The sequence below is a fragment of the Camellia sinensis genome, chromosome 14 (assembly GCF_055761805.1).
Source record: "Camellia sinensis isolate YWXY chromosome 14, ASM5576180v1, whole genome shotgun sequence".
Lineage (NCBI taxonomy): Eukaryota > Viridiplantae > Streptophyta > Magnoliopsida > Ericales > Theaceae > Camellia > Camellia sinensis.
In genome coordinates, this window is record NC_138974.1 from 77227683 (window position 1) to 77255613 (window position 27931).

General features: G+C 34.9%; 2 protein-coding genes across 35 annotated transcripts; both read right to left on the minus strand.

Annotated features, from left to right (window-relative positions):
• Positions 1-4469: 4469 nt before the first annotated feature.
• RRP41L (3'-5'-exoribonuclease family protein) lies at positions 4470-11769 on the minus strand. The gene is made up of 7 exons (XM_028214791.2): positions 11401-11769; positions 7667-7745; positions 6994-7096; positions 6784-6904; positions 6050-6138; positions 4963-5112; positions 4470-4840 (listed from the first exon to the last, which is right to left on the minus strand). The coding sequence occupies exons 1-7, from the start codon at positions 11537-11539 to the stop codon at positions 4751-4753; spliced, it is 771 nt and encodes a 256-aa protein (XP_028070592.2). The 5' UTR covers positions 11540-11769; the 3' UTR covers positions 4470-4750.
• Positions 11770-13274: 1505 nt separating this feature from the next.
• NCRK (Protein kinase superfamily protein) lies at positions 13275-27118 on the minus strand. 34 transcript variants are annotated; one of them, XM_082904012.1, is made up of 14 exons: positions 26862-26882; positions 26571-26740; positions 24333-24536; positions 24171-24220; positions 23918-24009; positions 23370-23489; positions 22038-22148; positions 18782-19051; positions 18318-18559; positions 17883-18179; positions 17187-17423; positions 16501-16728; positions 13693-15432; positions 13275-13615 (listed from the first exon to the last, which is right to left on the minus strand). In XM_082904012.1, exons 5-13 carry the CDS (start codon positions 23985-23987, stop codon positions 15091-15093), a joined length of 1917 nt encoding a protein of 638 aa, XP_082760138.1. In that variant the 5' UTR covers positions 23988-24009; positions 24171-24220; positions 24333-24536; positions 26571-26740; positions 26862-26882; the 3' UTR covers positions 13275-13615; positions 13693-15090. The 34 variants fall into 34 exon arrangements, with proteins under 34 accessions (XP_082760138.1, XP_028070593.2, XP_082760153.1 ...); XM_028214792.2 differs by adding an exon at positions 25741-25872 and having other exon boundaries at positions 24171-24536; XM_082904027.1 differs by adding an exon at positions 25741-25872 and having other exon boundaries at positions 22038-22145; positions 26571-26864.
• Positions 27119-27931: the final 813 nt, after the last annotated feature.

Sequence of the window (27931 nt, forward strand, 5' to 3'; positions counted from 1 at the left end):
AATTTAGGAATTTGACAATTAAATTAGTTTAATTTCACAATAGTCCCTGTGGATCGATACCTGGACTTGCCATTATTCTGATTGAATTTGGTATGGTTTAGTATTTAATTTTGGTGTGTTCAACGACCCATCAATGAGTATGGTTCATATTAGTTTGGTATGGAGTAAAATCATGACCAATTCATTATCCACAATTTCATAAAAATTAAACCAATTAATCCATTTAAATCATGAAATCAATCCGAACCAACCTATTTAAATATAATTTGACTTGGTTTGAAATCACTATTTTATATCTGTTCACAAACAAAATCATGCAACATTTTCATTTTAACATTAATCTGCCATGACTTTTTGAAACATAAAGATGCATATTGTTCTACAATTAATATAAACAAGTATAATATCTAGTACATAAACATCTTGTTCAGCATATAACAAGCATTAAATGTTATTAACACCCCATTAATTATTTTGGGCCCCCTATTTCTTTGAACCCTTACTTATAAATTGTAAAATCCTTAAAATTTATTTTTCCCCCCAAATAATATCAAAATTATCTTTGTAAAAATATTTCACCCATTCAAATGCACACCCCCATACCTCCTACACCCCAAAAAAGCCTCTATTAAAATCTTAACAAAAACCACGACCGTGGAACCTCCTAAAACCAGTGAAAAAAATTTATAGTGATTAAGAAATTTTTTTTATACTTCATTACGAGGTTTGTCAATCTGTTTGATTTTTTTTTTCTTTCTATTACCTCTTTTCACACACACAACACAATCCATTTTCATGCTTCTTTGATTGGTTTTCTGTCATTTATCCATGACTTCACTGTACTTGTATGCTCTCTGTATGAGCAAAACTATGCAGGGCCACCCAAGGGTGGTTCAACCTCCTTTGTTTATCTCCTTCTGCTGCTACTTCAGTTATCTATTCTCGAACAAATAAGAAATGATAGGTTACCTGTTTCCAAACAAATAAACAATGTCCAGGGTATATATTTTAGAATTTCGGTCATATGTTTGGGAGTTCAATCTTGAAAAAATAACAAATAATTTTTATTATTTTTTTCAAGAAATTTACTCTTACAAGGCCAATCTTATCTAAGCTAAGAATACCATCAAAACTATGAACCTCTTCAGAGTTTTTGTTGTTGTATTCTTCTCGTCTCATGGAGTTATGGTTGTCGAAAAAACTTCCACTCATTGTCATTGTCGGAAAAGTGTATGTAATTAAATAGTTGCCACCGCTGTCGCCGGAATATTACCACCAAAGAATTTTCAAGATTTTAAGAGTAGGTAGGTTTTGAAGGTGGGATTTGGGAAATATGGATGGGTGGTGATGGAGGCGGGTGCTCTCATAGACCCTAACTCATGATGTAGTGGATGTGTGAACTTAATTGTGAGATGAGGTGTTCCAAAATTATTAATGTCTTTTTTAGTAATTTTATTTGAGGTTATTATTGTAATAAATAAAATTAAAAAACTAAAAAATAAGAGGTCCAAAATAATTAATGGGATGCTAATAGCACTCATAAAACTCCCATCAAACAAACATTTTATTTTTTCTTCTCTTGATTCTAAGGAGACTTATGACAGTTTGCAATATGTTTTCTTAATGTACTAGTTCCATTTGTGCTAAGCCAAGCATAAAAAAGTTTACAATAGTAACATTTAACATATGCAATAGTCTTGCACCCTTCTTTATATGGTTTCAGTTACATATAGTCTAGATTGGTTCTAATCCAGAACCGTGAACTCCAATTCGGTACCGTTCCGCAAAGAACGAATTCCTAACTTTTCAATCCAAAACCAAATCACGGATTCAAAAAATTAGTTCAAACCTATCAAATCGGACTGAACCAATTCGAATTACGAATTTTTTAGATTCCTTACTCAGTCCTAATTTTTGAGTGTCCACATATGTTGCTTTTTTTCTTTTTAATTTAGGGAATGAGGTGACTGTGATGCCACCATTTGAGATGTATTATGACGTTATTTTTATAATTCAAACCGTTAATTTTATAGGGTTTGTTGAGTAATTCATGCCTTCCAAAAATCATATTAATCGGATATCAATAATTATATGATCAAATTGCATATTGTTTATGCTATTTATCAAAAGAAAAACTTATTATTTATTTTTTTGATTATCGATCATATAGTTGTTAATATCTAATTAATATGATTTTTAGTAGGAATGAAGTACTCACCAAACCCTACAAAGTTAAAGGTTTGGATTATAAAAATAAGGTCATAATATACCTCAAATGGTGGCACCACAGCCACTGCTGTGCTTTTAGTACAATAGTGACCCCCAATCCTTAATTTAGACAGTAAACTCTATTAAATTTGGGAAATTAATCATTTGTATTAATGAAAAGTATCACTTGATATTGTCACAACAGTGCAATGATTTTTATGGTTACTATAACGGTTGATAATAATTGGACCAGTGGGAATCCATTCGAATTTCTAATTAATAATGTGTTACTAAATCCATGTCAAATTAAAGAAAAAAATTTAAACAAATAATCTCAGAATACGTGATACTATTAATCAATAAAAACCTGCAACTAGGGGTGTAATTTTGGTTCGTGGTCTGTGGGCGGCCCGAAGCCCGCCCGATGTGGACCCGGCTTGTTTAGGCCCAAGCCCAGCCCGAGGCCTTGGGCCAGGGCCTAGGCCATCATTTTGAAGCCCGGTCTGGCCCGTGGCCCAGCCCATTGGCCTGTTTAAGACCTGCCCAAAAGTTCGGCTTGAGGCCCGACCGCCCACCCACCCAATGCCCAGTGTTATTTTTAATGGAAAATAATAAAATTTTGGTGAAAAAATTTTTAAAAAATTAAAAAAATTGTTTAGGTCCACCTAAGCCCACCCAAAGCCTGAGCCCAGACCTAAGCTCAGGGACCCGGCCCACTGGCCTGCCCAAAGCCTGAATACCCCTAGACCTAGACCTAATTTTTTGGTCTGTGGACCGGGCCGGCTCAATTTTTTTACGGGAGCCCGCAAGACCCGACATGAGTCCGGCCCGAGCCCGGATGGACTGCCCGGGCCAAAATTACACCCCTACCTGTAACACACCAAATTATTTTTTATTGTGCAACTAACTACCTAACAAAAAGTGAGCATTTCCCACACGTAAACTTCTCTGTTAAATGATTGATTTAGAACCACTGTCGGCAATGCTATATGATACTTTGGTCTAGTGAAAAATTACTCGAACTAGAAGATTATTCTGGGAACCCATCCAACAGTCAAAGCGTTTTTTCAAATGTTTAATGTAGCTAAATTACCAAAGCTAACCAGCCCATGCATGTGACGTCATCCAACAAACAAAAATGCAAAGAAAAAGATACATGGGGGGGGAAAAAAAATAATATCAGCCTTAACATTTATATATAAATTTCCTTGTTCTTGTACTATAAGTCATTTTCCCAGTCACCAAACAAAAGTAAGGAATTTAACACTCCGTTCATTTGCTTTTTCCTTCGTATTCCTTAACAAATCTAAGAACCAAACAAGGCATTTATGATAGGACTGAGCAAATCTAAGAACCAAACAAGGCATTTATGATAGGACTGAGCAAGGATCCATGAAATCAATATTCTGATCTGATTCAATCTAATCTGATAGATTTAGTTTGATTTTTTAAATCCGTAATTCGATTCCGAATTATAAAATTAAAGATCTATAATCCATGGATCGATTTCAGATTAAACCCTACCATGCCGAATTAAAACCGATTCAGACTGTATAAAAATAACCTATATTTATATTGGCCCTGTTTGGTAGAGCTGTAAAAAAGTGCTTATAGCTTATACCTTAATAGCTTATAGCTTATAACTATGAACATAAGCTGATTTCTGATTTATAAATTAAGCTTCTCCTGCCCCACTCAAAGAATAAGTTAATTTCTGACTTACAAAAAGCTATAAGCTGTAATGTTAAGTTAAACCAAACACATCAAAATAGCTTAAATTAAGCTGAAAGCTGAAACAAACTGAAATTAAGCTGTACCAAACAGGGCCATTATACGCCTTCATACATAATATCTTATCATATTCCATATAAAACCTAAATCCACATAGTATCTTCTTTTATTACTTTTGTTTGTTGGTTTTTAATTTTAATTTATAATGATTTAAATATTTATAGTAAAACCAATTTTCTTATGATTGTTTAAATTCTAGAACAATATGTCACTATTATGACAAGACATGTTACTATTGTAAAACTAATATGATACTATATTTATGTTTTTACGAAATTAAAATGTTTTACATATATTTTTTATTTAATTATGTGAATCCGTTGTCCTAAACCAATTCAATCCATGTTTAAATGAATTGATTCCACGATTTAAACGGATTGAATTGGTTCCAATTTTTCAAAAACCGTCGATAATCGATTGGTCCTGATTTTACCCCGATCTGGACCAATCCAGTCCATGCTCACCCTTAATTTATGATCATAAATTTGCAGGCTGTAATATATATTCCATTTAACACAATCAGCCTTGTTCCATGGAAGAGTTTAGCTGGTTCTTTTTCTTCAAGTGCATGACAATTCAAAGAGAAACAAGTAAATGAAAGATCATTGCATGGATTACAAGGGGCAAAATTCAGGCCAAACCAAGTCAAAAAATTGCATAATTTATTGGCCTGGGTTGAAGGAAATAAAGTAAATAGCTATCTCTATATTCTGTACCATAGAAGAGAAAATATAAAGGAAATACTTTCTTCCTATTCTTGCAAAGCAGATGTGGCTTCTTTCAAACATGACCTCATGATCTTCCCTAGCTTAGAGCAAGCATCGAGGCATAGCTCCATTGCCTGTTCATAGAAGATATTGCTTTATAAGCCTATCAAAACGTGCTATTTTTAATGTCCCAAAATAATCTTGATTTTTAGAAACTTCAACAAACACTTGTGAAAGAAATACTTGATTGTAGTACCTCGTGAATCTTTGGGGTCGACCATTCTCCTGTAACAGTCAGCTGAGTGACCTCGTTACGAGAAGGCATACAACTAATCATTACACTTCCATCTTGGTAGCGTTCTTCTTCTGAAATGGGATCGATGACAAGGTTCTTCCCAAGACAAGACTAAAGAACAAAAGAGAAGAAAATTCTGTGAGAATTCTACGATCTACGTAACCATGTAACAAGCATAAATATATTCTGATGATATCTAATCAGAGGTCTATGATAGAGCTATGGATCTGCAAAAGAAATGGCTCATCAAACTGCCAGTGAGTAATTTTCGTTAAGAATACGCTTCTAGTAAGTGATAGATGTCAACACCACTGTTGTGATCAACAATTCCAAGCAAATTACTCATTTATCCAAGAGTTGGCTATGGTTAATTTCAGGAGATAATGTAAAATAAAAACAAATTTTTATTATATACAAAGGAAAATGTCGCCTTCATATAGTTGTGAATGACACTCAAAATAAAATGTTTTTAACATTATGTGAATCAGAAAGAGAGGTTACCATGTACGAAGTAGTAAAACTACGGGGAATAAGGTAGAAATTAGTAAGAATAGCTGACCATGCTAGGTTGGTTATATCAATGAAGGTAATATGCAAGAGAACTAATGCCATCAGTATTCATCACTTCTTAGACATGACAACAAAATTTAATTGTGATGCAATGCCAAGGTATTATATAGGAAGAAATGGCATTGATGAAAATAGATGCAACAGTACCTTAAATGACAATTTCAGACCCTAACTTATCAAGTGTTCTCCCTTCCAGTAGTGATCAAATTAGGAGTGCATTAAAAAAAAAATAACAATAACAGTTACTACACTTAAAATTTGTTGTCTGGATTGACATGAGAATGTAGACCGAGGGTTTCGTTTTCCCTTTACCTGTGAACAGTTCTAATTTTCTATACAATAAGAGGTCTCCATAGTGACATGTAAGGCACACATCTCCGACGTTGTGCCTACGGCACGTGTTAGGTTTCCGCATATCTACACTTACAAAGTGAAAATGTAATTAGAAAACAAAGGTTTCGGAAACAGGCATGCGTACCACAGAAACTGAGGCAACCAAATCATACATCATAATCCCTGCATCTGCTAGAGCAAGACTAGCACATGAAATCACCACAGGAAGATCACCTACAACCATAGTCATGTCTCATCAATATATGAAAACATAACGACAGTAATGACTAAACCCATTATTATCGGGCAGAGATGTCAACAAAATCAAGTAAATCAAAGGTCCAAAACTCAGATCAGCAGATTGGATTAATTAGTCAAACATACTAGTCTTGGCTTAAGCTAGCTTGCACTACTATTTATGTAAGCAAGAGGCAATGATCCTTGTACCCCAAAAAAATGCCATATTATCCATGTACCCAAAAAAGGGCCATTATCCAGTAAAAAAGGCCATAGACCCCAAATATTCTACCAAACATTCACATGGGTGTAGGTACCATGTCCATGTGAGTGTTTGGTAAATTATTTGGTAGAATATTTTGCATCTCTAGCATTACTCTTATCCAGTGATGGTCACATCAGTACAGGGTGTCTTGAGGATAGATCAGGTACATAAGCACTAATTCTGTAAGTGGTTGAGCATAAATTGAAACCATGAAATACTCAAAAATCTTAACGAGAAAGGGACAACATTGAATAAACCTAGAGCAAAATATCCTTTCTCCCATGTTCCTCTTTCATCAAATCCAAGTTTTGGAACATTAAAGTTCATTAACAAACTGAAAACATTCTGTATTGATGCATGTAAAACTTTAGACTTACAGCCACCAGATTCCAACACCAATGCAAAAACATCCACAGTAGTCTTAGGAAAAGAATCCAGTATTATGGCACCTTCCAAAGCTTTATGAAGAATAGAGGAAAACTCCTTGTTGTCTGATCCCTAACACATGGAGAACTGAAAAGTTGGAACACAAATAAAACCAGAAATTGTAGTAAAAAAGAGTAATAAATTCCATACTGCCCATATACCTGTCCGCGAACTGGGGTAGCAAAAGTTGTATAACTGACATTACAATTCAGCCGCCCTACATCACTGTACATCATTGCTTTCTTACTTTCCCTTGGCCCGAATCTAAACCAAACAAAAACCAACAACACATGGCAACATCCAAACACAAAAGCCATTAGAATGATTTAGCATTCATAACAAAGGATGTGCCCACTACATAATCAGAATGTAAGCACTACTTCAGTAATTTATGGTATAGTTATTGCAGTCCTAATCTGCTATGAGCAAATCAAATTCAAAGATTTAGCAGCAACATAACAAAGTGCTATGATCCTCATAAGCCTGTAAATAGATGTGCAAAACCAAAGCAAAAATGTGGGAGTATCAACTAGGTGATTCCTGATGTTAGGATGCTAAACTAGCCAATCAATTCCCCACTGCTGGTCCTGATATAGTGTGCTGATGGGATAAGGACACCATTACAAACCTATAACCCTTTTTACACAACTTAGCTGCAGACTTCCCTCATTCCCACATTTTGGCAGACCAAGCTTTTTACAATTGTGCCCAGCAGGTAGGATATACTCAAACAACAATAATCACAGCAAAAAAATTCCAGAATCTCAACTTACAACAGATTTGAAATAAAATCAAATTCAAAATAATCAAGAAACTATGCAAAAAGATACTCACACGGACACAATGACCTTGGTATTTCCAAACTCTGCATAAGCAGATCCAGATGCTGCATTCACTGCACCAGTCCTTAAAACTGCAAATCTCCAACCACACAGTGTTCCTATAGCTTAGTTGCGGAGTAACTATACGGTGTCATAGAATTTTAGAATAGAAGATATTAAATTGAAAAAAAAATACAAAAAGAGACAGGAAGATCAACAACAACAAAAAAGGCAGACTCTATGAAAGTGTAGAAGATATCCACACACACACACAAAAATTAACTCAAGCCTCCAATGATGAGAACTCAGCATAAGCATGTTACATTTCCATACGGATTACAGGTTCAAATTACTAAATAGATAAAATACACTTTAAAAAAAATGTCAATGATTCAATGATTTCCCCAGAAAATATATATTAAAAAAATACCCGTGAAATTTTTAAGGGCGGAAAAGTAAGGATTTAACAACCATAACACAACAATTTACCAACCAAGGGCAGAACTAGGATTTTTTTCTTCGGGAGGATGGAGTTTGGAGAGCAAGCGTGTGTGTATATAGTGTTACACTTGTACACCATACATTAATTTCCCAAAAAAAAAAAATTCTGTTAAACTGAGATGATTGTACTGAAATGTTGTGGAAAAAAAAAAAAAAAAAAAAAAAAAAAAAAAAAAAAGTCTACTGAACAAATTAAATTATTTATTGTTGTAACTTGCAACAACTTGAGCTGACTCCTCTTCTTTTCTGCTCACCTTCTTGAAGTGAAGATCATCATCATCATTACACATAACCCATTAAAAAATAATCAATTATATAAAAAAATGAAAACTAATCCAAAATAAGTGTTGTACAAAATGGTAAGTAAGGAAAATATGTACCAAATACAGAGTAGTGGAGTTGAAAGTCAGAGATGACATGCCAACAGAGAATAAGGTATTCCACTGGTTGTATAAATGAGGGAGTTTTTACCAAGAGAATGCATGCAATATGGATTACCCGTAAACCCCCATGTTTACAGATAACCAATTAGCATCAAACACCTAAGCAAAATTGTCACCCATTTAAAAGTTCTCACGCATGCAAATGAATCTTATACCACCAGATTAAATCCCTTGTTTAGTTCTTCGGATTCACTCTCTAGCATTGGCACAATCTACCCACCCACCATCAGCATTACCACCGCCACTACATTTGTGATCTCACAAAACTCAACAAACGCATACTGCTGATCCTCTACTTCCGCATAATACGCGTATCATAAATATATCAATCATCATAGAGACAAACAGAGATTGATCGCAAAAGAAAATGAAACAGTTGAGTATGCAGAAGTTGGTTTTCATGTGGGGTGGTGGGTAGATAGTACGATGGTTGCGGTGGGTGCCACTGGTGATGGGTAGAAAGTAATGATGACTGTCTAAAATGCCATACCAATTAATGTGCCAGCAGTGAGTCCACCAGTCACCATTTCAGTGGATTTTATGTGACTCCGTTATAATAGTCTCCCAATGGGGATATAGAGAAAAAGAAAAAAGTGAGACGAGCAGAGGAAGAGAAGAGAAATTGATGCGACTCACTTATGTGACGTGTCAAATATTAAGCTTTGTTTGGGGTGTACTAATAAGTACACACTTTTTATCTTTTTATCTTTTTTCCATCACATCACCTCTCTACTTTTCTATACATCTTTTCGTAAAAAGTCAAAAAGTGCACTTATTTAGATCATCTCAAATCACCCCCAATTGGTTGGCTGTAACTAAACTCATTTACAGCTAAACCATACTGAAGATTATCTCTTTTATCAAATATCATACTTGGTTTTATCCTTCAATGAAGGAGAAAATATGGGATAATTTGTAAAAGACTCAATAATTATAGTAAAGAGTTTATAATAATAAAGAAAGAATGTCTTATAAAGGATATCCATATTAATAAACAACTGTAGTTTTCTTTTTATAGGCTAATTTCCCAACAAAAAAGGAATCTAATTATAGTATATAATTGACCTAAGAATAGGAAAGTTTAGAGTGGTTGTCTCATTCGATTGGGGGAGATATATTTGCTGATCAAAAAAAAAAAATCGATTGAGTAGATATTCAAATTAAAGACAAAGTTAATGCTTAAATTGTGGGTATCAACATTCTAATTAAGAACAATATTGTATGAAGGGATGTTGAATAGCATGTGATTGGCCACCGTCATGTGGCAGCCCCGTATGTCCACACCCATCATCTCTAGCTTAGACATAGATTCTCGGATCTCCAAATGGCAAGTCAACCTGGTGCTTTTTCAGATGAAAAGCAAACCGAGGCGACAAGGCCTCTTGAGGCCTAAGCACGAGGCCATGAGGCAAGGCAAGGGCTTCATCTAAGCAAGGAAAACGCTAAGGATATTTCTTAAACAGCAAATACTCTAGACAAAAACTTCAATATTTCCAAGAACCATAATGCATCCAACATTCCAATTACAAAAATATTTATTTTATAAAAAACAAAAACAAAAACAAAACAAAACAAAAAATCCAACATCCCAAATACCAAAATCCAACAAAAACACAAAACATCCAACAAAATTAATCAGCAAAATTAATCCCAAAAAAATGAAAATTACTTCGTGTGGTGATCCCACACGGAGTAGTTGTTGATCTGCCCAAATTCCCAGAAAATAATTTTGGAAAAACAAAAGAAAAAAAAATAAAGTGGAGATAGGAGGGAGCTATAATATGGTGTAGTGGATCTAATCATACAACTAAAAAACTCAAAAAAAAAACATAAATGGTCCAGATCTGCAGATCAAAAAAGTGACAAAAAAAAAAAAAAAAACCTCATCTCAAGGGCCTCGCATTAAGGCTTGAGGAGAGTGCCTTTTCTTGCTTAAAGCACGCTTCTCCACCTTGCTTCGCTTCAGCCCCTTTGAGGTGGCATATATGCTCCAACACTTTAGCTTTGGGCCATGGCACTACGAGCTAAAAGCCTAGGGCACACTGAGGCAAGGAACAGGGCACTACTCAGCCGAGCCAAGGCAGTTCCACTTGGCCATGCCTGCTAGATAGCAACATGGCTCCTCACCCCCTTGTCTCAGCCCAGGGATCCTCTAGGCTCTACCAGACCTTGATTCCTCTATGCCGCACTCCCCATACTTAACTCCCCAACTAAGGCTGTAAACGAGTCAAGCCAATTGTAAACCCTCAAACTCCATACACTGAGCAGACATCCCAAGCTGACATAAAAATTCAAAAAAAAAAAAAAAAAAAATCAATGAATGTGCACTTAGGCTTGTGATTCTATTGAAAAATTCTGAATCTAAAACCCCCATATAAGGAAAGAATAGATATTTAGAAATAAAAAGTAAAAAAGACAAATCGGCTTTTGAACTAAATGAACACAAATACCGGCAAAATGATGATCATCAACAAAAATTACAGTCCTTTCTCAATTTTGCAGTTGAAGTATAAAACAAAGAAACGACCTTGAAGCTCAACAATTCCAATACGAGGTTATATTATCAATGTACAAACAAAATCTTCAATGCAAAAAATAAGATAATTAAACACAAAAATAAAATAAAATAGCATGATCCATCAATCCAGATATAAAAACCTAAAATCAACCAACAGTGAGAGAGAGAGAGAGATTAAAAACTAAAGTGAGGCTATCGATTCGAGAGAAGTTTCATGCAATGAAATCAACACAAATTGAATACATGTGTATATATATGTATATATACAGAAAAGGAGAAACAGACAGGCAGGGCGGCACTGGTGGAAACCACGAGCGTCGGAGCGAACCCAATCGACGTCGTTGAAAATGGGAGGTCTCTTCTTGTTCTGTGTCGTCGGCGACGGCGAGTAGGTCGTCGGAGTTGCTCCAGATTTTCCAGCCATCTCTCTCTCTCGCTATAGATATAGATGTAGATATAGATATATTGTATATGTGTGTCTAACTTTTCTTCGTCTTCTTCTTCTTCTTCTTCTTCTTCTTCCCGCAGAGCACTTGGGACACACACTCTCTCTCTCTCCCTCTCTCTCTCTGCTCCGCACTTTGTTTTGTCGCCCAAGGTTTGGAAAGGAAACGCTCACTTTAGTTGTTTTCTGCTATCATGCGCCCGGAGGCCATGTTTGGTTTCTAATTATTCAAATTTTTAAAAATTAGTTTTTTTATTTTTCGTATGTTTTTTATTTGTAGTGATTTTTTAAAATATTTTCAGTAATTTTTTTTACTTTTTAGATACATTTAATATAAATATAATTAAAAAATATAATATTTGTGAAAAAAAATCTTTTAAAAATTTACTAAATACAAAAAAAAAATAATATGAAAATGTTGTACATTTTCACATTGTTGTGTATTTATTAATTTTTTTTATATATATAAATATTTTATTTTTTAGGTATATTTAGTTTATGTGTATCTAAAGAAGAAAAACATTTGTTTAAAATATTTAAAAAATTCACTAAAAATAGAAAAACACGAAAAATAAAAAAATTTAATTGTCAGGAAATTGAATTCAAAAAATTGAAACAAAAAAAAAAGTTTTTTTTTTCCCCTTATTTTCAATTTTTCTTTTTTACTAAAAATAAAAGAATGCAAAGTTCAAATACAATCATCATTTTTTATATGGCATTTTTTTTTTGGCAAAAATGGCTCAAAAATTCAAAAGCAATTAAAAAGTGATTTGTTTTTTAAATTAAACTATTTTTGAAAACATTTTATCAAATAAATTTTCAGTATTTTATGAAAAATAAAAACACACCATACATTATTATTTTACGATCTATCCGGTCCTCAGTTGCCCCCTTATTTCTTCTTTTGTAAATAACGTTGGTGCTGTTTGTTGTAACTGTTAAAACAGATAATAGATTATACCTTAACAGATTATAGATTATGACTTTAATCAGAAACTGTTAATCTATTTGGTATAACTGTTGAATTATAGATTTAAGTTGTTGAGTAGTGTTTGTTAAATAAGCTGTGAAGTAGCTTTTTCAATTAATTTTTATTTTTTATTATTCACTATTTGTCTACATTTCTCATAAAAAATAATAATAATATTTTATAATCCATTTGGGTCTTTTTTTATTTTTAAAAAAATAAAAAATAAAAAAATTTAAGAGTATAACCGTGAATTAACATCTCCACAACAGAAGCTGATAATTAGAAGTAAGGAGTGAGCAGCTTATCAGAATCAACTTTTTTTACTTAAAATAAGTTGTTAGAATCAGAAACTGTTTAAAATAAGTTTAACCAAACATTCTAAAATAACTTCTTAAAAACCAAAAGTCATAAGTTGACTCAAAAAAACCCTACCACACACCCCGTTGTTTAATGATTATGAAGTCATTTTAGATGTTGGTTGATGCCTCAGATACCAACACCTTTGCCCATTGAAATTATAAGTTTCATGTTTAATTTAAGGTGTCAGATGTTCCAATGCTCACATAATTCCAATTAGCAGGTTGATTATGTCAGTTGCAATTGATATTCCTTTCGCTTTCAATTTTATCATCACCCAATAAAAAAAAAAAATGATTGGTTTTGAAATTAATTTTATCCAGTCATATGTGTTGGAAAATATGCATCCAAAAGACAATGATATTATTGACACAGAGAGAAGGGATGTATTGGTTAAAAAACTCACTGTAAAAACAAAACCAAATACAGAGTCTCACACCATAGCAATGAAATATTTTTTGAAAAAAAAAGAGCAACCAAGGTATTTCAGAACAGCTTCAAATGTGTGAACAAACACAAACTACAAGGGACATACAGCAAAAAAAAAAATGAAAGTAAAATCAACATTGAGTCCTTATCTATCTATGTTCCTCACAAACATACTCTTAAAAAATATATGTAAATTACAGCAATGTATCCCTCTCTCTCTCTATGGAGGTGGAGGCCCTGGCTCAAACAGTGGAGGGCAGCAGCTTGCGAATAGACCGCAGCAGCACAGAAACGACAAGCTGCAAATACACACAGAATGAAATTCATCAAAATGTAAGAAAAATAAATAAATAAGAGAGAGGAAAATAAAACTTACCATGAATCCATAAATCCTCCGCCAGGGGGTGGTGGTGGAACCGGTGCCAGCAGTGGTGCTTCTGGGGGTGGAGGTGGATCCATGACAGATGCTTGAAGGATTCAAAACTACCACTATAGGGTTCCCAATACAGAGAGAAACAATATTTTGGTTTATATGCATTTATATATATATAGTTCACCAATCTGTCATCAAGTCACTCCTCCATCTACCTACCATTCAATGCAAATTTGAGAAAGTTGTCCCCAACTAACACATTGGTGTGATGCGTGATGCTCGGGATCAAATTTGACTGTTGCACAATACAGCTTCTCCTTTCCATATTACTCAACGCAATGCTCGGGTTAGAATCTTACTGCTGAATGATGCAGCTTCGCCTTCCATATTTCCCTCTTACAGATTGTGAATGAAACAACTTGATCTCATAACTGAGATCTGAAATGCCTGTTGTGACTAGTGTCACCAAAAACTGTAAAACTAGTAGGCTTGATGCTACTGGATTGAGTCAACTCTCAGATGAGATTAGAAACTCGTGATGTGGCATTTAAGGCTAACATTTCAATAGTTTTAACATTTCCATAGTTCGAGGATCTATCCTATGACATATTGTATGAATTGGAAGCAGCATAGTTTGTTGAGCACACCTACTAGTCAACTAGTTGTCTGGTAATTGGCAATGTTTTTTTGTCAAATGTGAGGTAGATCTTTAAAATAAAAATAAGAAAAACCTGCAATAATTACTAGTTCCATACTACTAAAGTTCAACTATTTTTCCCCCAACCATGCTAAACCTGTAGAGTCTTACCATTATTAACCTTCACTGGACCGTGAGGCCTATTTTCAGGGTCATAAACTATAGTTTTCAAATGAAAGGAATGGGAAATCTTTCCTTCTTTTTTTTTTTTTTTTTTAACATTTTGTATACTCCAACCTCAGATGTTGACAATTTTTTCAATTTAGGTACAACTTTATGCATTCCAACCTCAAATTCCAATTCTTACAAAGGCTAGATAAAACCACCAAAAATAGAAGTCCCATAAAAAGTAAATCAAATAAGAAGCTAAACTATCATCATAATAAATACAAAATAATTTGAATTTTCTATGTATTTTTTGTATCAACAAATTAAAAAATCAAATCAACATATTCTATGATAGAAACAGTAACTATAAAGACAGACAATTAGAATTTGTATTTTTGTTCTCATTTTTCTCTATGAACAATTTACAACTGAGAAGGTAACTGGAATCACGTTTTCCACCAGAACATGTTACCGGAATTCGCTGTTGCCAGTTCCTTTCCATTTTTCCTCCATGAACAAGTTACAACAGAGAAATTAACATAAGTAAATGCGTACCACCAGACTCAATGTTGCCAGTTCTGCAGTATCATCTTTACTCATTGGGCAGTTGAAATAATACAGGGGGCCCTAATGTTTTCCATGCAGAACGATTCAAACCTGGGCTCGGTTAAGTCCACTGCTTCATCATCTTGGGAATGCCAACTTCTAGCCTTTGAAGTAAGGAGGATCATTCTATCAATAGGCTCAGCAGAAACAGTATCTCCTTCTTTCCCGTTCTTGTCAGCACAGAGTGTCCGGTCTATATTTAATGGCAATGAACATCGAGCAGAACACGTACCGGATACGATTTGCTTGAGCTCCTCATCTTCGACAGGACTCTCAACTTGTTTGTCAGCCCTCTCAATGTCTACATCACCTTTAATGCAATGAGTAGAGCTCTGTGTGATCATGGAAGAAACAAATTTAGAAAGTGCATCAATTGATAAATTAGCAAACCATCTTAATAGCCCAGAGAGAATTTCAGATATTTAAATTACGTTTATTGAAAACAAACTCATTCTACAGTTTCCCATATTCATATGGATACTGTAAAATGGTGGCCAAAAGAGTAGAGACTATAGCATGTGCCTTATTTTGGTCTCTGACTTTTCAATTGTGACACATTTTATCCTGAATTTTGATTTTGTTCCAATCAAGGCCAATTGATGATGGCAGCCTCATTTGTGGACAGAACGGTTCACATGTTCTCCACATGTTCTCCATGTGAGCTCTTTTCAAGGGTAAAGTAGTCTTTTTTACCTAATGGAAGAGAGCATATTATTATACAACTTTCTTCTACTTGCTCGTTTATTCTACACCCCTTCCAAGGGGTGGCCCAGGAATTAAGCAACTATGAAATAGGGCTGCAAATAAAATTGAGAGGAACATTACTGGGTGCACGTGCAATACCTCCAAAAAAAAAAAAGGAAGATGTGTCTACGACCTAAGAAGCACGGACACTTTTAAGAAGATGACGTATCCGTGTCGTGTCGTGTCCGTGTCGGACACCGACACTCTTTGGACGCTCTTAGGACACATGTCCAGCACTCTTCAAAACGTGTCCTATTTTTGAAATTTTTTTAAAGACCCAAACACTCTTTAGACACTTGAGAACACACGTGTCAATCGCTTAAACACACGTGTCTATCGATTAGACTCATATGAAACAAATTATAAGTTTGAATAAAAACAACTTAAAATACAATAATAAAACAAACTCATATAAATTTATAAGAATTAGTGTCATATTGCATTTTTATTATCTTTGAATGATATATTTATATATATAACATATAATAAATATATAAAATTATATATTTCATGTGTGTCCCCTACATGTCGTGTCCTACATTTTTTGAAAATTAACGTGTCGGCATGTCCGTGTCGTGTCACGTGTCCGTGTCCGTGCTTCTTAGTCTATAACAAACTGGATCAATAGACTTAAGCTATGGTTAAAACAAATGTACCTGAAAAAGATTTATGGTAAAATTTTGCCTTCTAGAATTTTCTGGAGCAATAGTTGAAAGTATTTGCACAACCTCACTCATAGATGGTCGTGAATCGGGATCCAACAACAAACACTCCTTCGCTAAGTAAGCCATTATCTGCATCTCTTCTTCCGGAAAATTCCCTTTTAATTGTGGGTCAGGCAGCTCCATAATCACTCGCCTACTTTCCAATAAACGAGGGGTGGCCTACAAGAATATGAAAAATTACCAAACAAATCAAACTTCCATCATAAATTATCAAGGTATGTGAGCACGCAACTTCCCAAGGGAAAAAGAATAAAGAAACAAAACAGCAAAGATCCCATTGTGATTTGATAATTGAACTACACCATGATGATGAGAATTAAGTTCCGCACTAAAATAAGAGTTACGATGAGAATGACAACAATAGCAATAATAATGAAACTAGTAATCATACAACTGCCAGTAACATCAAGCAAAAAAATTTCGGTGGGTACATCAAGAAAATTTCCAACTCCGTATAAATGCTAAAATCATCAACTTAATTTTCAATGTAAGCTAAGCTCTAATATGAATAGATGGCTCATGTTAAGATGACGTTTTATCATATAATAGCATTAGGAAACCACTTTGTGTTGAGAAAACTCAAACTTGACCCATGCAAAGATAATATGAGGTTATACCCAAATGACAAGGCTCTCTTCGCCTTTGTTGGCCGTTTTATGAATGGGTTGCCGACCACTAATCAGCTCAAGAAGAACTACCCCAAAACTAAAAACATCTGACTTAAGAGAAGCTCTTCCAACTATTGCATACTCTGGTGCAAAATATCCAAAAGTCCCCTGCATTCTAGCTGGAGAACTGGGATAGCTGGGAAGGTCATCAGTCCTTAAATGCTTCGCCATACCGAGATCAGTAATCTGCACATATATGTGAATATGTAAGGAGCAACATATTGAATATGTACATCTTCTAAGAAAATAATTGACATATCGCATAAGAGGATATTCAAAAATTTACCAACTACACTTGATTCTCATTGCTAACTAACTGCATGAGAGGGATTTAAAAATTTAAAAAAAAAAAAAAAAAAAGCTTCCCTGTTTTTTGGGGATGCATGTGAGAACAAAGAATTATCTGCAACACAATGCTTTGTTCCTTAGCTTAACTCTAGTTTGAAGTTTCTCTGTCATCATAATCAACATTTCACTTTACTTTTCTCACATTTGGGCCATGTTTGGATCTTGGATTTGTGGATGGAAAGGAAAAGGAAACGAAAAAGTTAAAGAAAAAAACTGAAGATTCTAATCACTTTCCTTCCCTCCACAAATCTAAGATCTAAATACAGCATCAAGGTTGGCAGTAGAATACAGTCTTACCTTTGCTCTCCAGTTCTCGTCCAAGAGGACATTTGTGGATTTGACATCTCTATGCAAGATTTTTGGTGCCGCTGCTTCATGGAGATATTCCAAGCCCTTGGCAGCTCCAAGTGCAATTGCAATGCGAGTACCCCAATCCAGGCATTTCCCTGATGCCCCATCCAAACACTCTCTCAGATTACCATTAAGCATATACTCGAATACTAGCAGCCTCTCAGCATGTTTTCCTTGGTTTTCTGAGCAGTAACCCAGCAAAGGCACAACATGACAATGATGGAGTCTTGATATCAATTCAATCTGACAGAAACAACAGTCTAGAAACTCAAGAATATTGCATAAAATATACTAAATTGTTCTCAGTTCTCTTGCAAGTGGTCCAGACATCACACAAAATCATGTAATAGACAACATAACAAAATCTGTTAGAGGTAGTACCTCCGTCAAAAAAATAGCTTCAGAATCTGCTCCTCCCTGAATTTTCAGTCGCTTAACTGCCACAGTTCTACCATCTCTGAGAAGACCACGGTAAACATGACTGCTGCCCCCACCACCTATCAAATTAGAATTTGAAAACTTATCGGTTGCATCCTCCAACTCAGGATAGGAAAATCGTACAATTGTTCCGTGTATTGTTTCTCTTTTGCTTCTGAATAATAATGAAGCCTTGTGAATGCACCCTGCAATAAATTACAAATTTATAGTGATTTAGTACACTAAGGTCACGTTTGTCCCAAAAATAATTCAATCAATGATGTCAAGATTTAATCTGTGTATTCCACGTTCCTATATTAGATTATACAAACTATATTATTAGCCAGCACTCACAAGACACTCTAATAGAAGCCATGATTAAAAGTTCAGTTCAAAGACCTCAAAAAAGCAGTCATAACCCCAAATACCTGTGAAAGGGTTAATGGAACCTATATAAACTCTCGACTCAGGAACTGAAGAAGCCCCGTGGCTTATTAGGTTTGTAGCACTGCTGAAACTTGTATCTTTATCTGATGAGAATAGAGGGCCTTGTACAGGACATTTGTCCCTTCGATAGACATAGCATGCCACAGAAGCAGTAAATGCCAGAGTTGTGAGAAGAACACATATTAACAAAACAATCACAACAGCTTTGCTGGATATCCACTTCTTTGATGAATCAACATGACCGATCGATCCTGTAAGCAGCAATAAAACAGCACCCAAGTAAATCTTCTGATTCACGTAGCCTATACACCAATTTGAGGTGCTTTATTCAACAAATACCATGATTAATAATACTAAATACAAGCATATGGACGTATGAAATTCATGAATAACAAGATTCAAACTTTATTTCCAGTAGGTTTGTTATTTAGAATGCATATAAACCAATATCCCGAGAACCGGACACCCAGTTAAAAACTAGTGGCATGAACCAGCCAAATCAAGCCTACCAATGGGTTGGTCAATCTCAGCCCAAAAATATGAATGGGCTCTACACTAGGATTGCACATAGCTTGTTTGTTTTATCGAGTGATCTGGTGTGGGATTCTAATGATCCGATATATCAAGCTTGTGTAGTAACCTAAGAAGCACGGACACTTCTAAGAAGGTGATGTATCTGTTTTGTATCCGCATCAGACACCGATACTCTTTGGACACTTTCCCGACACATGTCCGACACTTTTCAAAACGTGTCCTATTTTTAAATTTTTTTAAAAGACCTGAACACTTTGGACACTTGGAGGACACACGTGTCTATCACTTAAACGCACGTGTCTATTGATTAAACACAGGTGAAACTAATTATAATTTTGAACAAAACAACTTAAGATACAATACTAAAACAAAACTATATAAATTTATAGGAATTAGTGTCATATTGCATTTTTTATTATCTTTGAATCATATATTCATGTATATAACATATAATAATATATAAAATTATATATATTATACATGTTCTCCACGTGTCGTGTCCTGCTTTTTTTAAAAAAATTGGCGTGTTGGCGTGTCCGTGTCGTGTGTCCGTGTAACTTGGTCCATATAACAGACTTTGTGCACATGATCTAATTAAGCAAAGTCTGAGGTTGATAAAAAACTATCAAGCTCTAAATTAACATTGAGCTTGGCTTGAGCCTGCAATCACAATCAAGCCCATCGTACGATCCTACGATCCAATATACACCTTCGATCCGACTTGTGCTTTGGATCGACCCTAGATCAGGATCGTGGCAGGATCATTAGGATCGTATCGGCACTGCGACTCCATGCGATCCTGATTTGTAGGTTTTTTTGGCAACTTAAAAGCAAAAATCCTTATCGGGAGCAAAAAAAGCAGAAAAGTTAGCCCCTCTGAGCTACGATTAGGGCAATACATATTGGGAAAAGAGAAATTGGACATCAAATTTCAAATTTTGTGTTACCCAAACCAGGTACGCTTCTTCTTCTTCTTCGAATCTTCCATCTCTATATTTTTTTTTTTTTTCTGTCTTCTTCTTTGTTTCTTCTTCTTTTTCGCTGCTGCTCTTCTTCTTCGCTGCTCTTCTTTTTCTTTTTCTTCGCTGCTCTTCTTCCTCTCTATTCACTGCTCTTCTTCGAATCTTCTCTATGGTTCGAATCACTGTTTTTTCTTCTCCCGAGTGCCGACTTCTTTTTTCCTCCTTTTCTCTCATCACAATTTTTTCTTCGTTGCTCTTCTCTCATTTTTTTCTGTTTCTGTAAATTATGTATCCATAGTCCGAATGACCCTTTTGTTTATTTTTGCTCTTATTTTTTCTTTTGTTTCTGTATATTATATATTATATATATTTTTGTATGAATGATTGTGTTGTTCTGTTTCTCTTTTTTTCCTTCTTATTTTAGTCTTTTATTTGTTCTTCCTTTATTTAGTTGGTCTTCTTTTCATTAAGAAATAATGACAATGGTGTGCAAGTGTTGGTATTTGCTTTTATGATTTTTTTACTTCTTTTTTTGAAAAATAATGTTTGAATGCTACCTTGAATTGCTATATTTCTTTTTTGGGGGACTCATTCTATATATATTTTGATAGTATTACTTAGTCATATAAAAATTATTGCATTTTTTTATCATTTTAATAGGATCTTATGATTCTCGATCTGATCCTACGATCCGATTTGATCCGATCCGATAGACCCCCAAAACGATCATGTGTAGGATCGCGATCTTAACAACCTTGGTCAAACCCACCTTTAACCAAGCTTAATACGCTTGATTCATCATCTTACCATCCTACTGAGAACTTCCAGATAACCAGTAATAATCACCTTTGAACAGACGATCTGGTTCACTTTCCCATTTATGCAAGAATTGATCAAGATCAAAACAATGACAATGAGAAGCTAGAAGCCATATGATGTAAGAAAGTACATCCTCATAGGCATTGTGCACATTGTATTAGTACCTTACCAAAATAGGACACACCAACATTGTCAAACAAAATAACTGGAAATAAATGAACCAGACTCCATTTGGAATAATGCAACCAGTGCAACTCCAAATATATATATATATATATATATGTATGTATGGACAATGTTTTGATTAATAATCCAATGCTACAATTTTTTGCCAAGTAGTATTAATTATCAAAAAATTATATGGCAAATGTCATCTAATTTCAGATTCACTCTGTCATGTGCAACACAAAGTAAATTTAAGCACCTTTTTCCCTAGGTTTCTATACATTTGGCTAGACATAGAAACCCTCAACAAGTGAAAACAACTTAGACATCCTATTAAATCCAACACGAAAATAGAAGAATATATAATGATAATTGGAGGTTCCTCTTTCACAATGTCAAGCATCCTACAATCTACTAGAACTTCAATTTACAAAGGGCATGATTTGAATCACATATCACAGCACTTAGAAGATAAAGAATAGTGGCACACACAGCATAAGAAACATCATCATAATGATCCTTATAATCAGAAACAGAAGAACAAGATATAGAGCTTTCAGAATAGCCTAGTGATTGTTAAACCATTACCAGGAACATACTCAGTTATGCAGGAGGATACAAGCTGCTAGATATGTCTTATAAACTAACATTACGACACATGATTCACCTAAAGAACACATCATTTTTTCATCACTCAGGGATACTACACCACTAAAGCTGTTAATTAAAGATAATTCTATACACTAAAGCAAAATACCAAAAGTGCAATTGCAAGATGTAAAACAGTTTGTGCTGAGATTGCCAGCTGCCACTTCAGGTAAACCATCTGCACTGCACATGCAAGTCCATCTATCTTCACTTGATCCTGCTGCAGCAAGAGAGAGAGAAAAAAAAAAAAAAAAAAAAAAAAAAAAAGAAAGACTAGAAAACTTAGAGAACTGAATTTATGAAAAATGACAATCACTGTATAATATAGGACAGGTCATGCATTTATCAGAATCATACTGTAACAGTACCAAAGAGTTATGGGTTTGATCTCATTATTTCCATCAGATGTATGGTCAAGTTTGTAACTAATGGTATTAAAGCAGGCACCAAATTTTGTGTTTGAATCTACCTAGAAGAGGGCTTTCTTAAAAAGGAGTCTGAGCTGCTAGAGTGAGAGCTACCTAAAGTGAGAGCACCCAAGGATATCAGCTACAGAATCGTGGAGACATATCATGGTCCCAACTTGAATCATTTGGCATATAGGTCACATTCATAACACCTACCAAAAGGGGTGACTATTTTATGTATTACAACATAAAAAATACATGACTCTATGAAAGTGCCCACCAGTGAAGAACATACTCTTGACTGTTTCATTTGCGGCTGAATCACAATGTCCTACTATAATTGAAACATCCATGGACCACAAATACATTGCCAGCCTTCTTTCCTTCTATTTAATGTTGGGGGGGAAGCAGGGTTGTTAATGAAGTGAAAGTTTCTATCTACCTAAGTACCGAGGCTGGAGAAATTAAGTAATATAGAATACTGGCTATAATTGAAAAAGAAATAGCAAATTTCTATATGACCATTGTCTATTGCTGGTCCCATCAATCTGTGGTATTCAGAAACAGTGGACAGGATAAAGACCTACCTTCCGGCCACACAAATTGGCATGCCTCCTGCTCAAACCAGGAACTGCAGTTTTCATGCTTGATGGTGTGATGTTCCGGTTACCAAATAGTGGGCAGGGTACAGACCCAGCTTCCGGCCACAGAAAGTGGCTGGCTTCCTACTCAAAATAGAAATTGCAAGTGCATGCGTCATGGTGCAATGTTTTAATTACCAAATTTTAGTGTTATGCTTCCATTTTATTCATATTCTTCCTTCTAAGATTTTCAAGATGTGGCTGAGACTTTAAACAAGGATTACCAATTTTTTGTTAAATTGAATGAGATTTCATAGGGGTGAAACTATCGAGCTTAGGAATTATTAAAAAATAGATGGCAAGTCCTGTTCATTATTTGGCAAGAGGAAACAATATCAATAAATAGCAGGAAGATTCATCAGTATAAAAACAAACATAGGATCATCGGCATACCAGGACTGCAATCACAGGATGTAGAACAGTTAGTTTCAATAGCAAAGCTGTGGTTCCCCTGATATGCAGAAGAACATGTACATGTCCACTTGTTTATGTTGGATGCATCAGAAACTTTATCTGCCACAAAAGAAGAAGAGGAAAAAAAAAAAAAAAAAAAACAGAAAAATAAGTATCTTTGTAATTATGCCAACTTTTCAAATTACAAACTCAGGGATTCATAGGGACCTCAACATAACTATGAAATGCTGTGCACATAAACTCTCTCTCTCTCTCTCCCTCTCTCTCTCTCTCACACACACACACACACACATTTGATTTACAGTAACCTGTTAAGGAGATCCACAATATCATCAAATCCCTAGTTACAAATTCCAATTAATCGAGGAGGCCAGATAAACCACCCAGATGTTTGCCCATAAAACTTTTTTTTTTCTTTCATAAGCACCAGATTTTTGTCCATAGAATATAGCAGATGAGGACCCTAAGCTTCTAACTAAATGGTTATACAGAAAATTTCTTCGTAGACGGAGCAGGCTGAAACTAACCACAAAGAATTTGTTGAATCCCAGTCAAGCTAATGAGACAAGCAAGGGCAACTATTACTTGGAGCCTCATTTATTCTAGCCCAAACATTGAACTGAAAAGCCAAAGAAGCCAGTTAGAATAACATGATTTCAAATTAATAAATATTTACTGGTATAGTCATTAATAAAGAAATAAATCTGTCTCGTAGAGGTCAAGGTCACAATATTCATCTGTATATGTATATATATTTTAATTCAAATTTCAAATGCTAACCAGTTGAACCACTGAAGCTTTCTAATTAATAAAAGCTTTTCAACAAGAACCTGTTTTACAAGCCATGTCACACGTGTTCAATGTAAAGATAGTATGCAAATAATTAGGAAATGTAAATCTTGCTGTAAGACAAGAAGCAAACTCCAAATTCAAGTACATAACTTGAAAAGAAATATAGGGCTCATTCATTTAGTTGCTATGGCACTCCAGGAGTCCAATCTCAGTCGTCCATAACATGTGAAAACCTTGTGAGTTTCATGGGAGAATCATTCCAATCATTAAGCTCTAAGAATATCAACTATGATCAACCTTCATTACAAACATCAAGTATCTCAAATTCTCAAATCTGCAAGTTGTTTACATTATCTATGTCAAGAAACAGAGTAGATAATTAGGCTTGAAAGAAAATGGTAAGAATACAAGAAGTATGCAGAAGAAAAAGCTCATATCCATGAAAAAGTGGTTCCTATTATCTAACAACAACATAGAAGATGAACTGCACATCAATACAGGGCAACAAACCAGAGATTGGTGGGGAAGTCAATTTTCAAATATAAATGAGTGGTCTTCTAGAAATGATAGATGGAATTTTTAAATGATGTTAACTTCTTTCAGATCTGTCAGCATATGCAGAAGCAAAAGCCCCATCCATGAAAAAGCAGTTCCCATCATCTACCACCACCATAGAAATATGGTATATGCCAACATATCAATACAGAGCACTATCAAACCACGAATGGGCGGTTCAATTTTCAAATTCAAACGAGACAGTTTTCTGAAAATGATATTTGGGTTCAATTTTGAAAGGATGCCAACTCTGCTCAGGCCGCTAGTAATGAAAACATGGTGATAACAGAATATCCGGAAGAAACAACTACACAGTCACAACACAAACAGAAATATAGATCATGATGGGTAGGAATTACTGAAGAGATGGTAGGCCAACAAACTTCTTCATGTGGTAATTCATCTCAACACATGTCACCGTATTTGAGCAATATAAATGTAGGGAAAAGTGACCTTTGATCATTTATGAAGATAGAAATTTTTTTCCATGTAGAAGTTAGTTCAGTTGTAGTCTAATTCAGTGTATTTTTCAATATTATTGTCTGTCTACCATCTTAAATATCAACACTTCATGAGATGATACTCACCTAATGGTCTTAAATGCAAATCTATAAGAAACATGCACACAACAGTGCCACTGAAAATCATGTCAACATTATTACTACATCATAATTAAGACGAATGGTAAGCCTAGCATATGTTCTTCTTTGGGATATGTTTAACTTCAAACCTAACTTCTCTCAAAGTTAAATGCATATAAAGAAAGGGGGGAAAGAAACACAATTATGGTTAGCACAGAGACTATAACCGAACAACAAAAATATTTCATCACATTACTTGAACCTCCAGAAAGCAACAAAAAGTTGGAGTTTTTCAGTAAACAGAACAAAATAACCACCAAACATGAACTTTGTCAAATAAAACTACACGACAGACAATTCATGTTCCAATTAGCTGAAAAACACCCGAATGCTATAAGATCAAATGAATCTTCAAGACTTACTCTTTCAGATTATAAACCATTTGAATCCAGATGAAAGGAAAAAAGCACACCCAGAGCCTCACCAATTGGATTATTCAAAGACCCATCACCATTAATAAGTGAAAAGCAAAAAGAGTAATGCAGAACAGAAAGCTGACAACAATAACAGAAAAAGACTTGTGAGTTCCTACAGAGAAGCCCATCGAATAAACTCAATGAAAGCAACCAATCCGCAACCTGAAAGAGACCCCCCAACAACAAAACTATCTACTTTCCAGTACAAATCAATATTAGAAAACATTATCTTGCATAATTAATTCACTCATATCTCAATTTTTAGATCATATCCCATTGGATTCTAAGTCCTTAATCATTGCCTCACGTATGTATATATTATATTTATACACGTTTAAGAGGAAAAAGTAAACAAATATTTTTAAAAGACGTATGTGCCAACGGTTAGATCATACTTGGCTTCAAAGACAGTGTGAGAAAGGTGGATAGATACAGAGAGACACGCGTTAGCTTAGACTTTGCTAAGAGTAACGTTTGAAGACGACTTTAGAAGTAATTATTTTACAGAGAGGTCCCACCTATTCGGTGTCGGTTGTCGGAACTCAAAAATGGTAAGAGCACCAACAATGGCGACAGGAGTGACCCTCATGAAATCATGAAATCCACACCGTCTGATTCAGTTCATCCATCGTCAGCAAATCACGATGATGAATCTGACGTGGTGTGGGAATTTTCTAGCAAATCATCACGCGCCACGTCAGAGATTGGAGCGATTTTAGTTCGCTCCGCGAAGGACAAGATCGCTGACAAAATTACAGAGAGATTAATCGGCGTACCTGGTGGAACAAAAGAGTGGAAAAACTAGTGTTCGAATATCTGAGAGTGCTTCTTCTTCGACCATTAAAGCGCTTTTCAAAATGCTTCTCGTGTTAGGGTTTCGCACAAACAACTGAGCTCTCATATAGAGAGAGAGAGAGAGAGAGAGAGAGAGATTTGAGCTTTGGATCTGAGAATGAAGTTGAAAAATGAGATTCAAAAGGTATATAATACAAATGCAAGTCAAATAAACAAAGCTTCAAAAGCTAAATCGAAGATTCAATTCGAAACGAACATGCACACAGACTCACATCAAATGAGAGAGTGTTGGGAGACTGAGAGAACAATGGCAACTGTTGGCACAGATGTCGATGGTATGCAAGGTGGGTCCCACAATGGTCCCCACTTCTAATATGCCTGATTACGTGGCATCCTGCAACGTCGTTCGTCTGATCTTTTTGGTGTTTTTATCTTTTGTGGATTTGTTCTTCTTCTACGGTCAAGTGTGGTCCATTGATATGAATGTGGGGTCGCTTTATTCAACAGCTTTGATTCGCTTGATTGTCCCAAGAGGGTGCATCGAAGATGATGCGCATTAGTATTAGAATAATCACCAATCATTCATTCCCTTTTTCCCCACCCCTTTGACTCCCCCTCTCTCTCTCATTGGTTACTTTTTTTTTTTCTTTTTTTTTTTTCCTGCTACTCCAATCACCACCTCACGTGGCAAAGGGGTGAGGGGTGACCTCCAAAAGGGGGTCCCAAGCATTATTCTAGAATAATACTATATATATTAATTAATGTAAAAAAATGGTAGAGATTATGAAAATGATCATGAAAGATTTGTGATCCTTAAATTACTTTGATTAGTATATAGTACTTTATTCTAAGTGTAATCTAAATATCACAAATCATGAAAGACTTTTCATGATACCTAGCATTGCTGATTAATATATACACTAGTTTACTAAGAATAATGCTATATGTACTAAGGCCTATTTTGAAAAGTGGGTTATAATCCACCCAGATTATAACTCACTTCCTCTCTCACAAAAAAAACTGTTTATAAGTAGTTTGTCATCCAAAAACTGATTATAACCATTTTTCCAAAATAGTCCTAATTAGTGTACTAACAGATGATGTGATATTATTTGTATAGTTTTAAGTACTTGTAACTTGTATAATAAATGTGATCAATAATAATATCATAATACTAGTTGGTATATTTATATATATGCGAATTAGTGCATGTAATACCACTGTTAGTATTATGGCTTTGGGGAGATAATTTTTTTTTGACTTTTTAATTATTTTAATTCAAGTTAAAAAATTTGTTTGGATTGGGGTTTTTTGTTTTTTTATTTTTATGAAAAAAATGAGA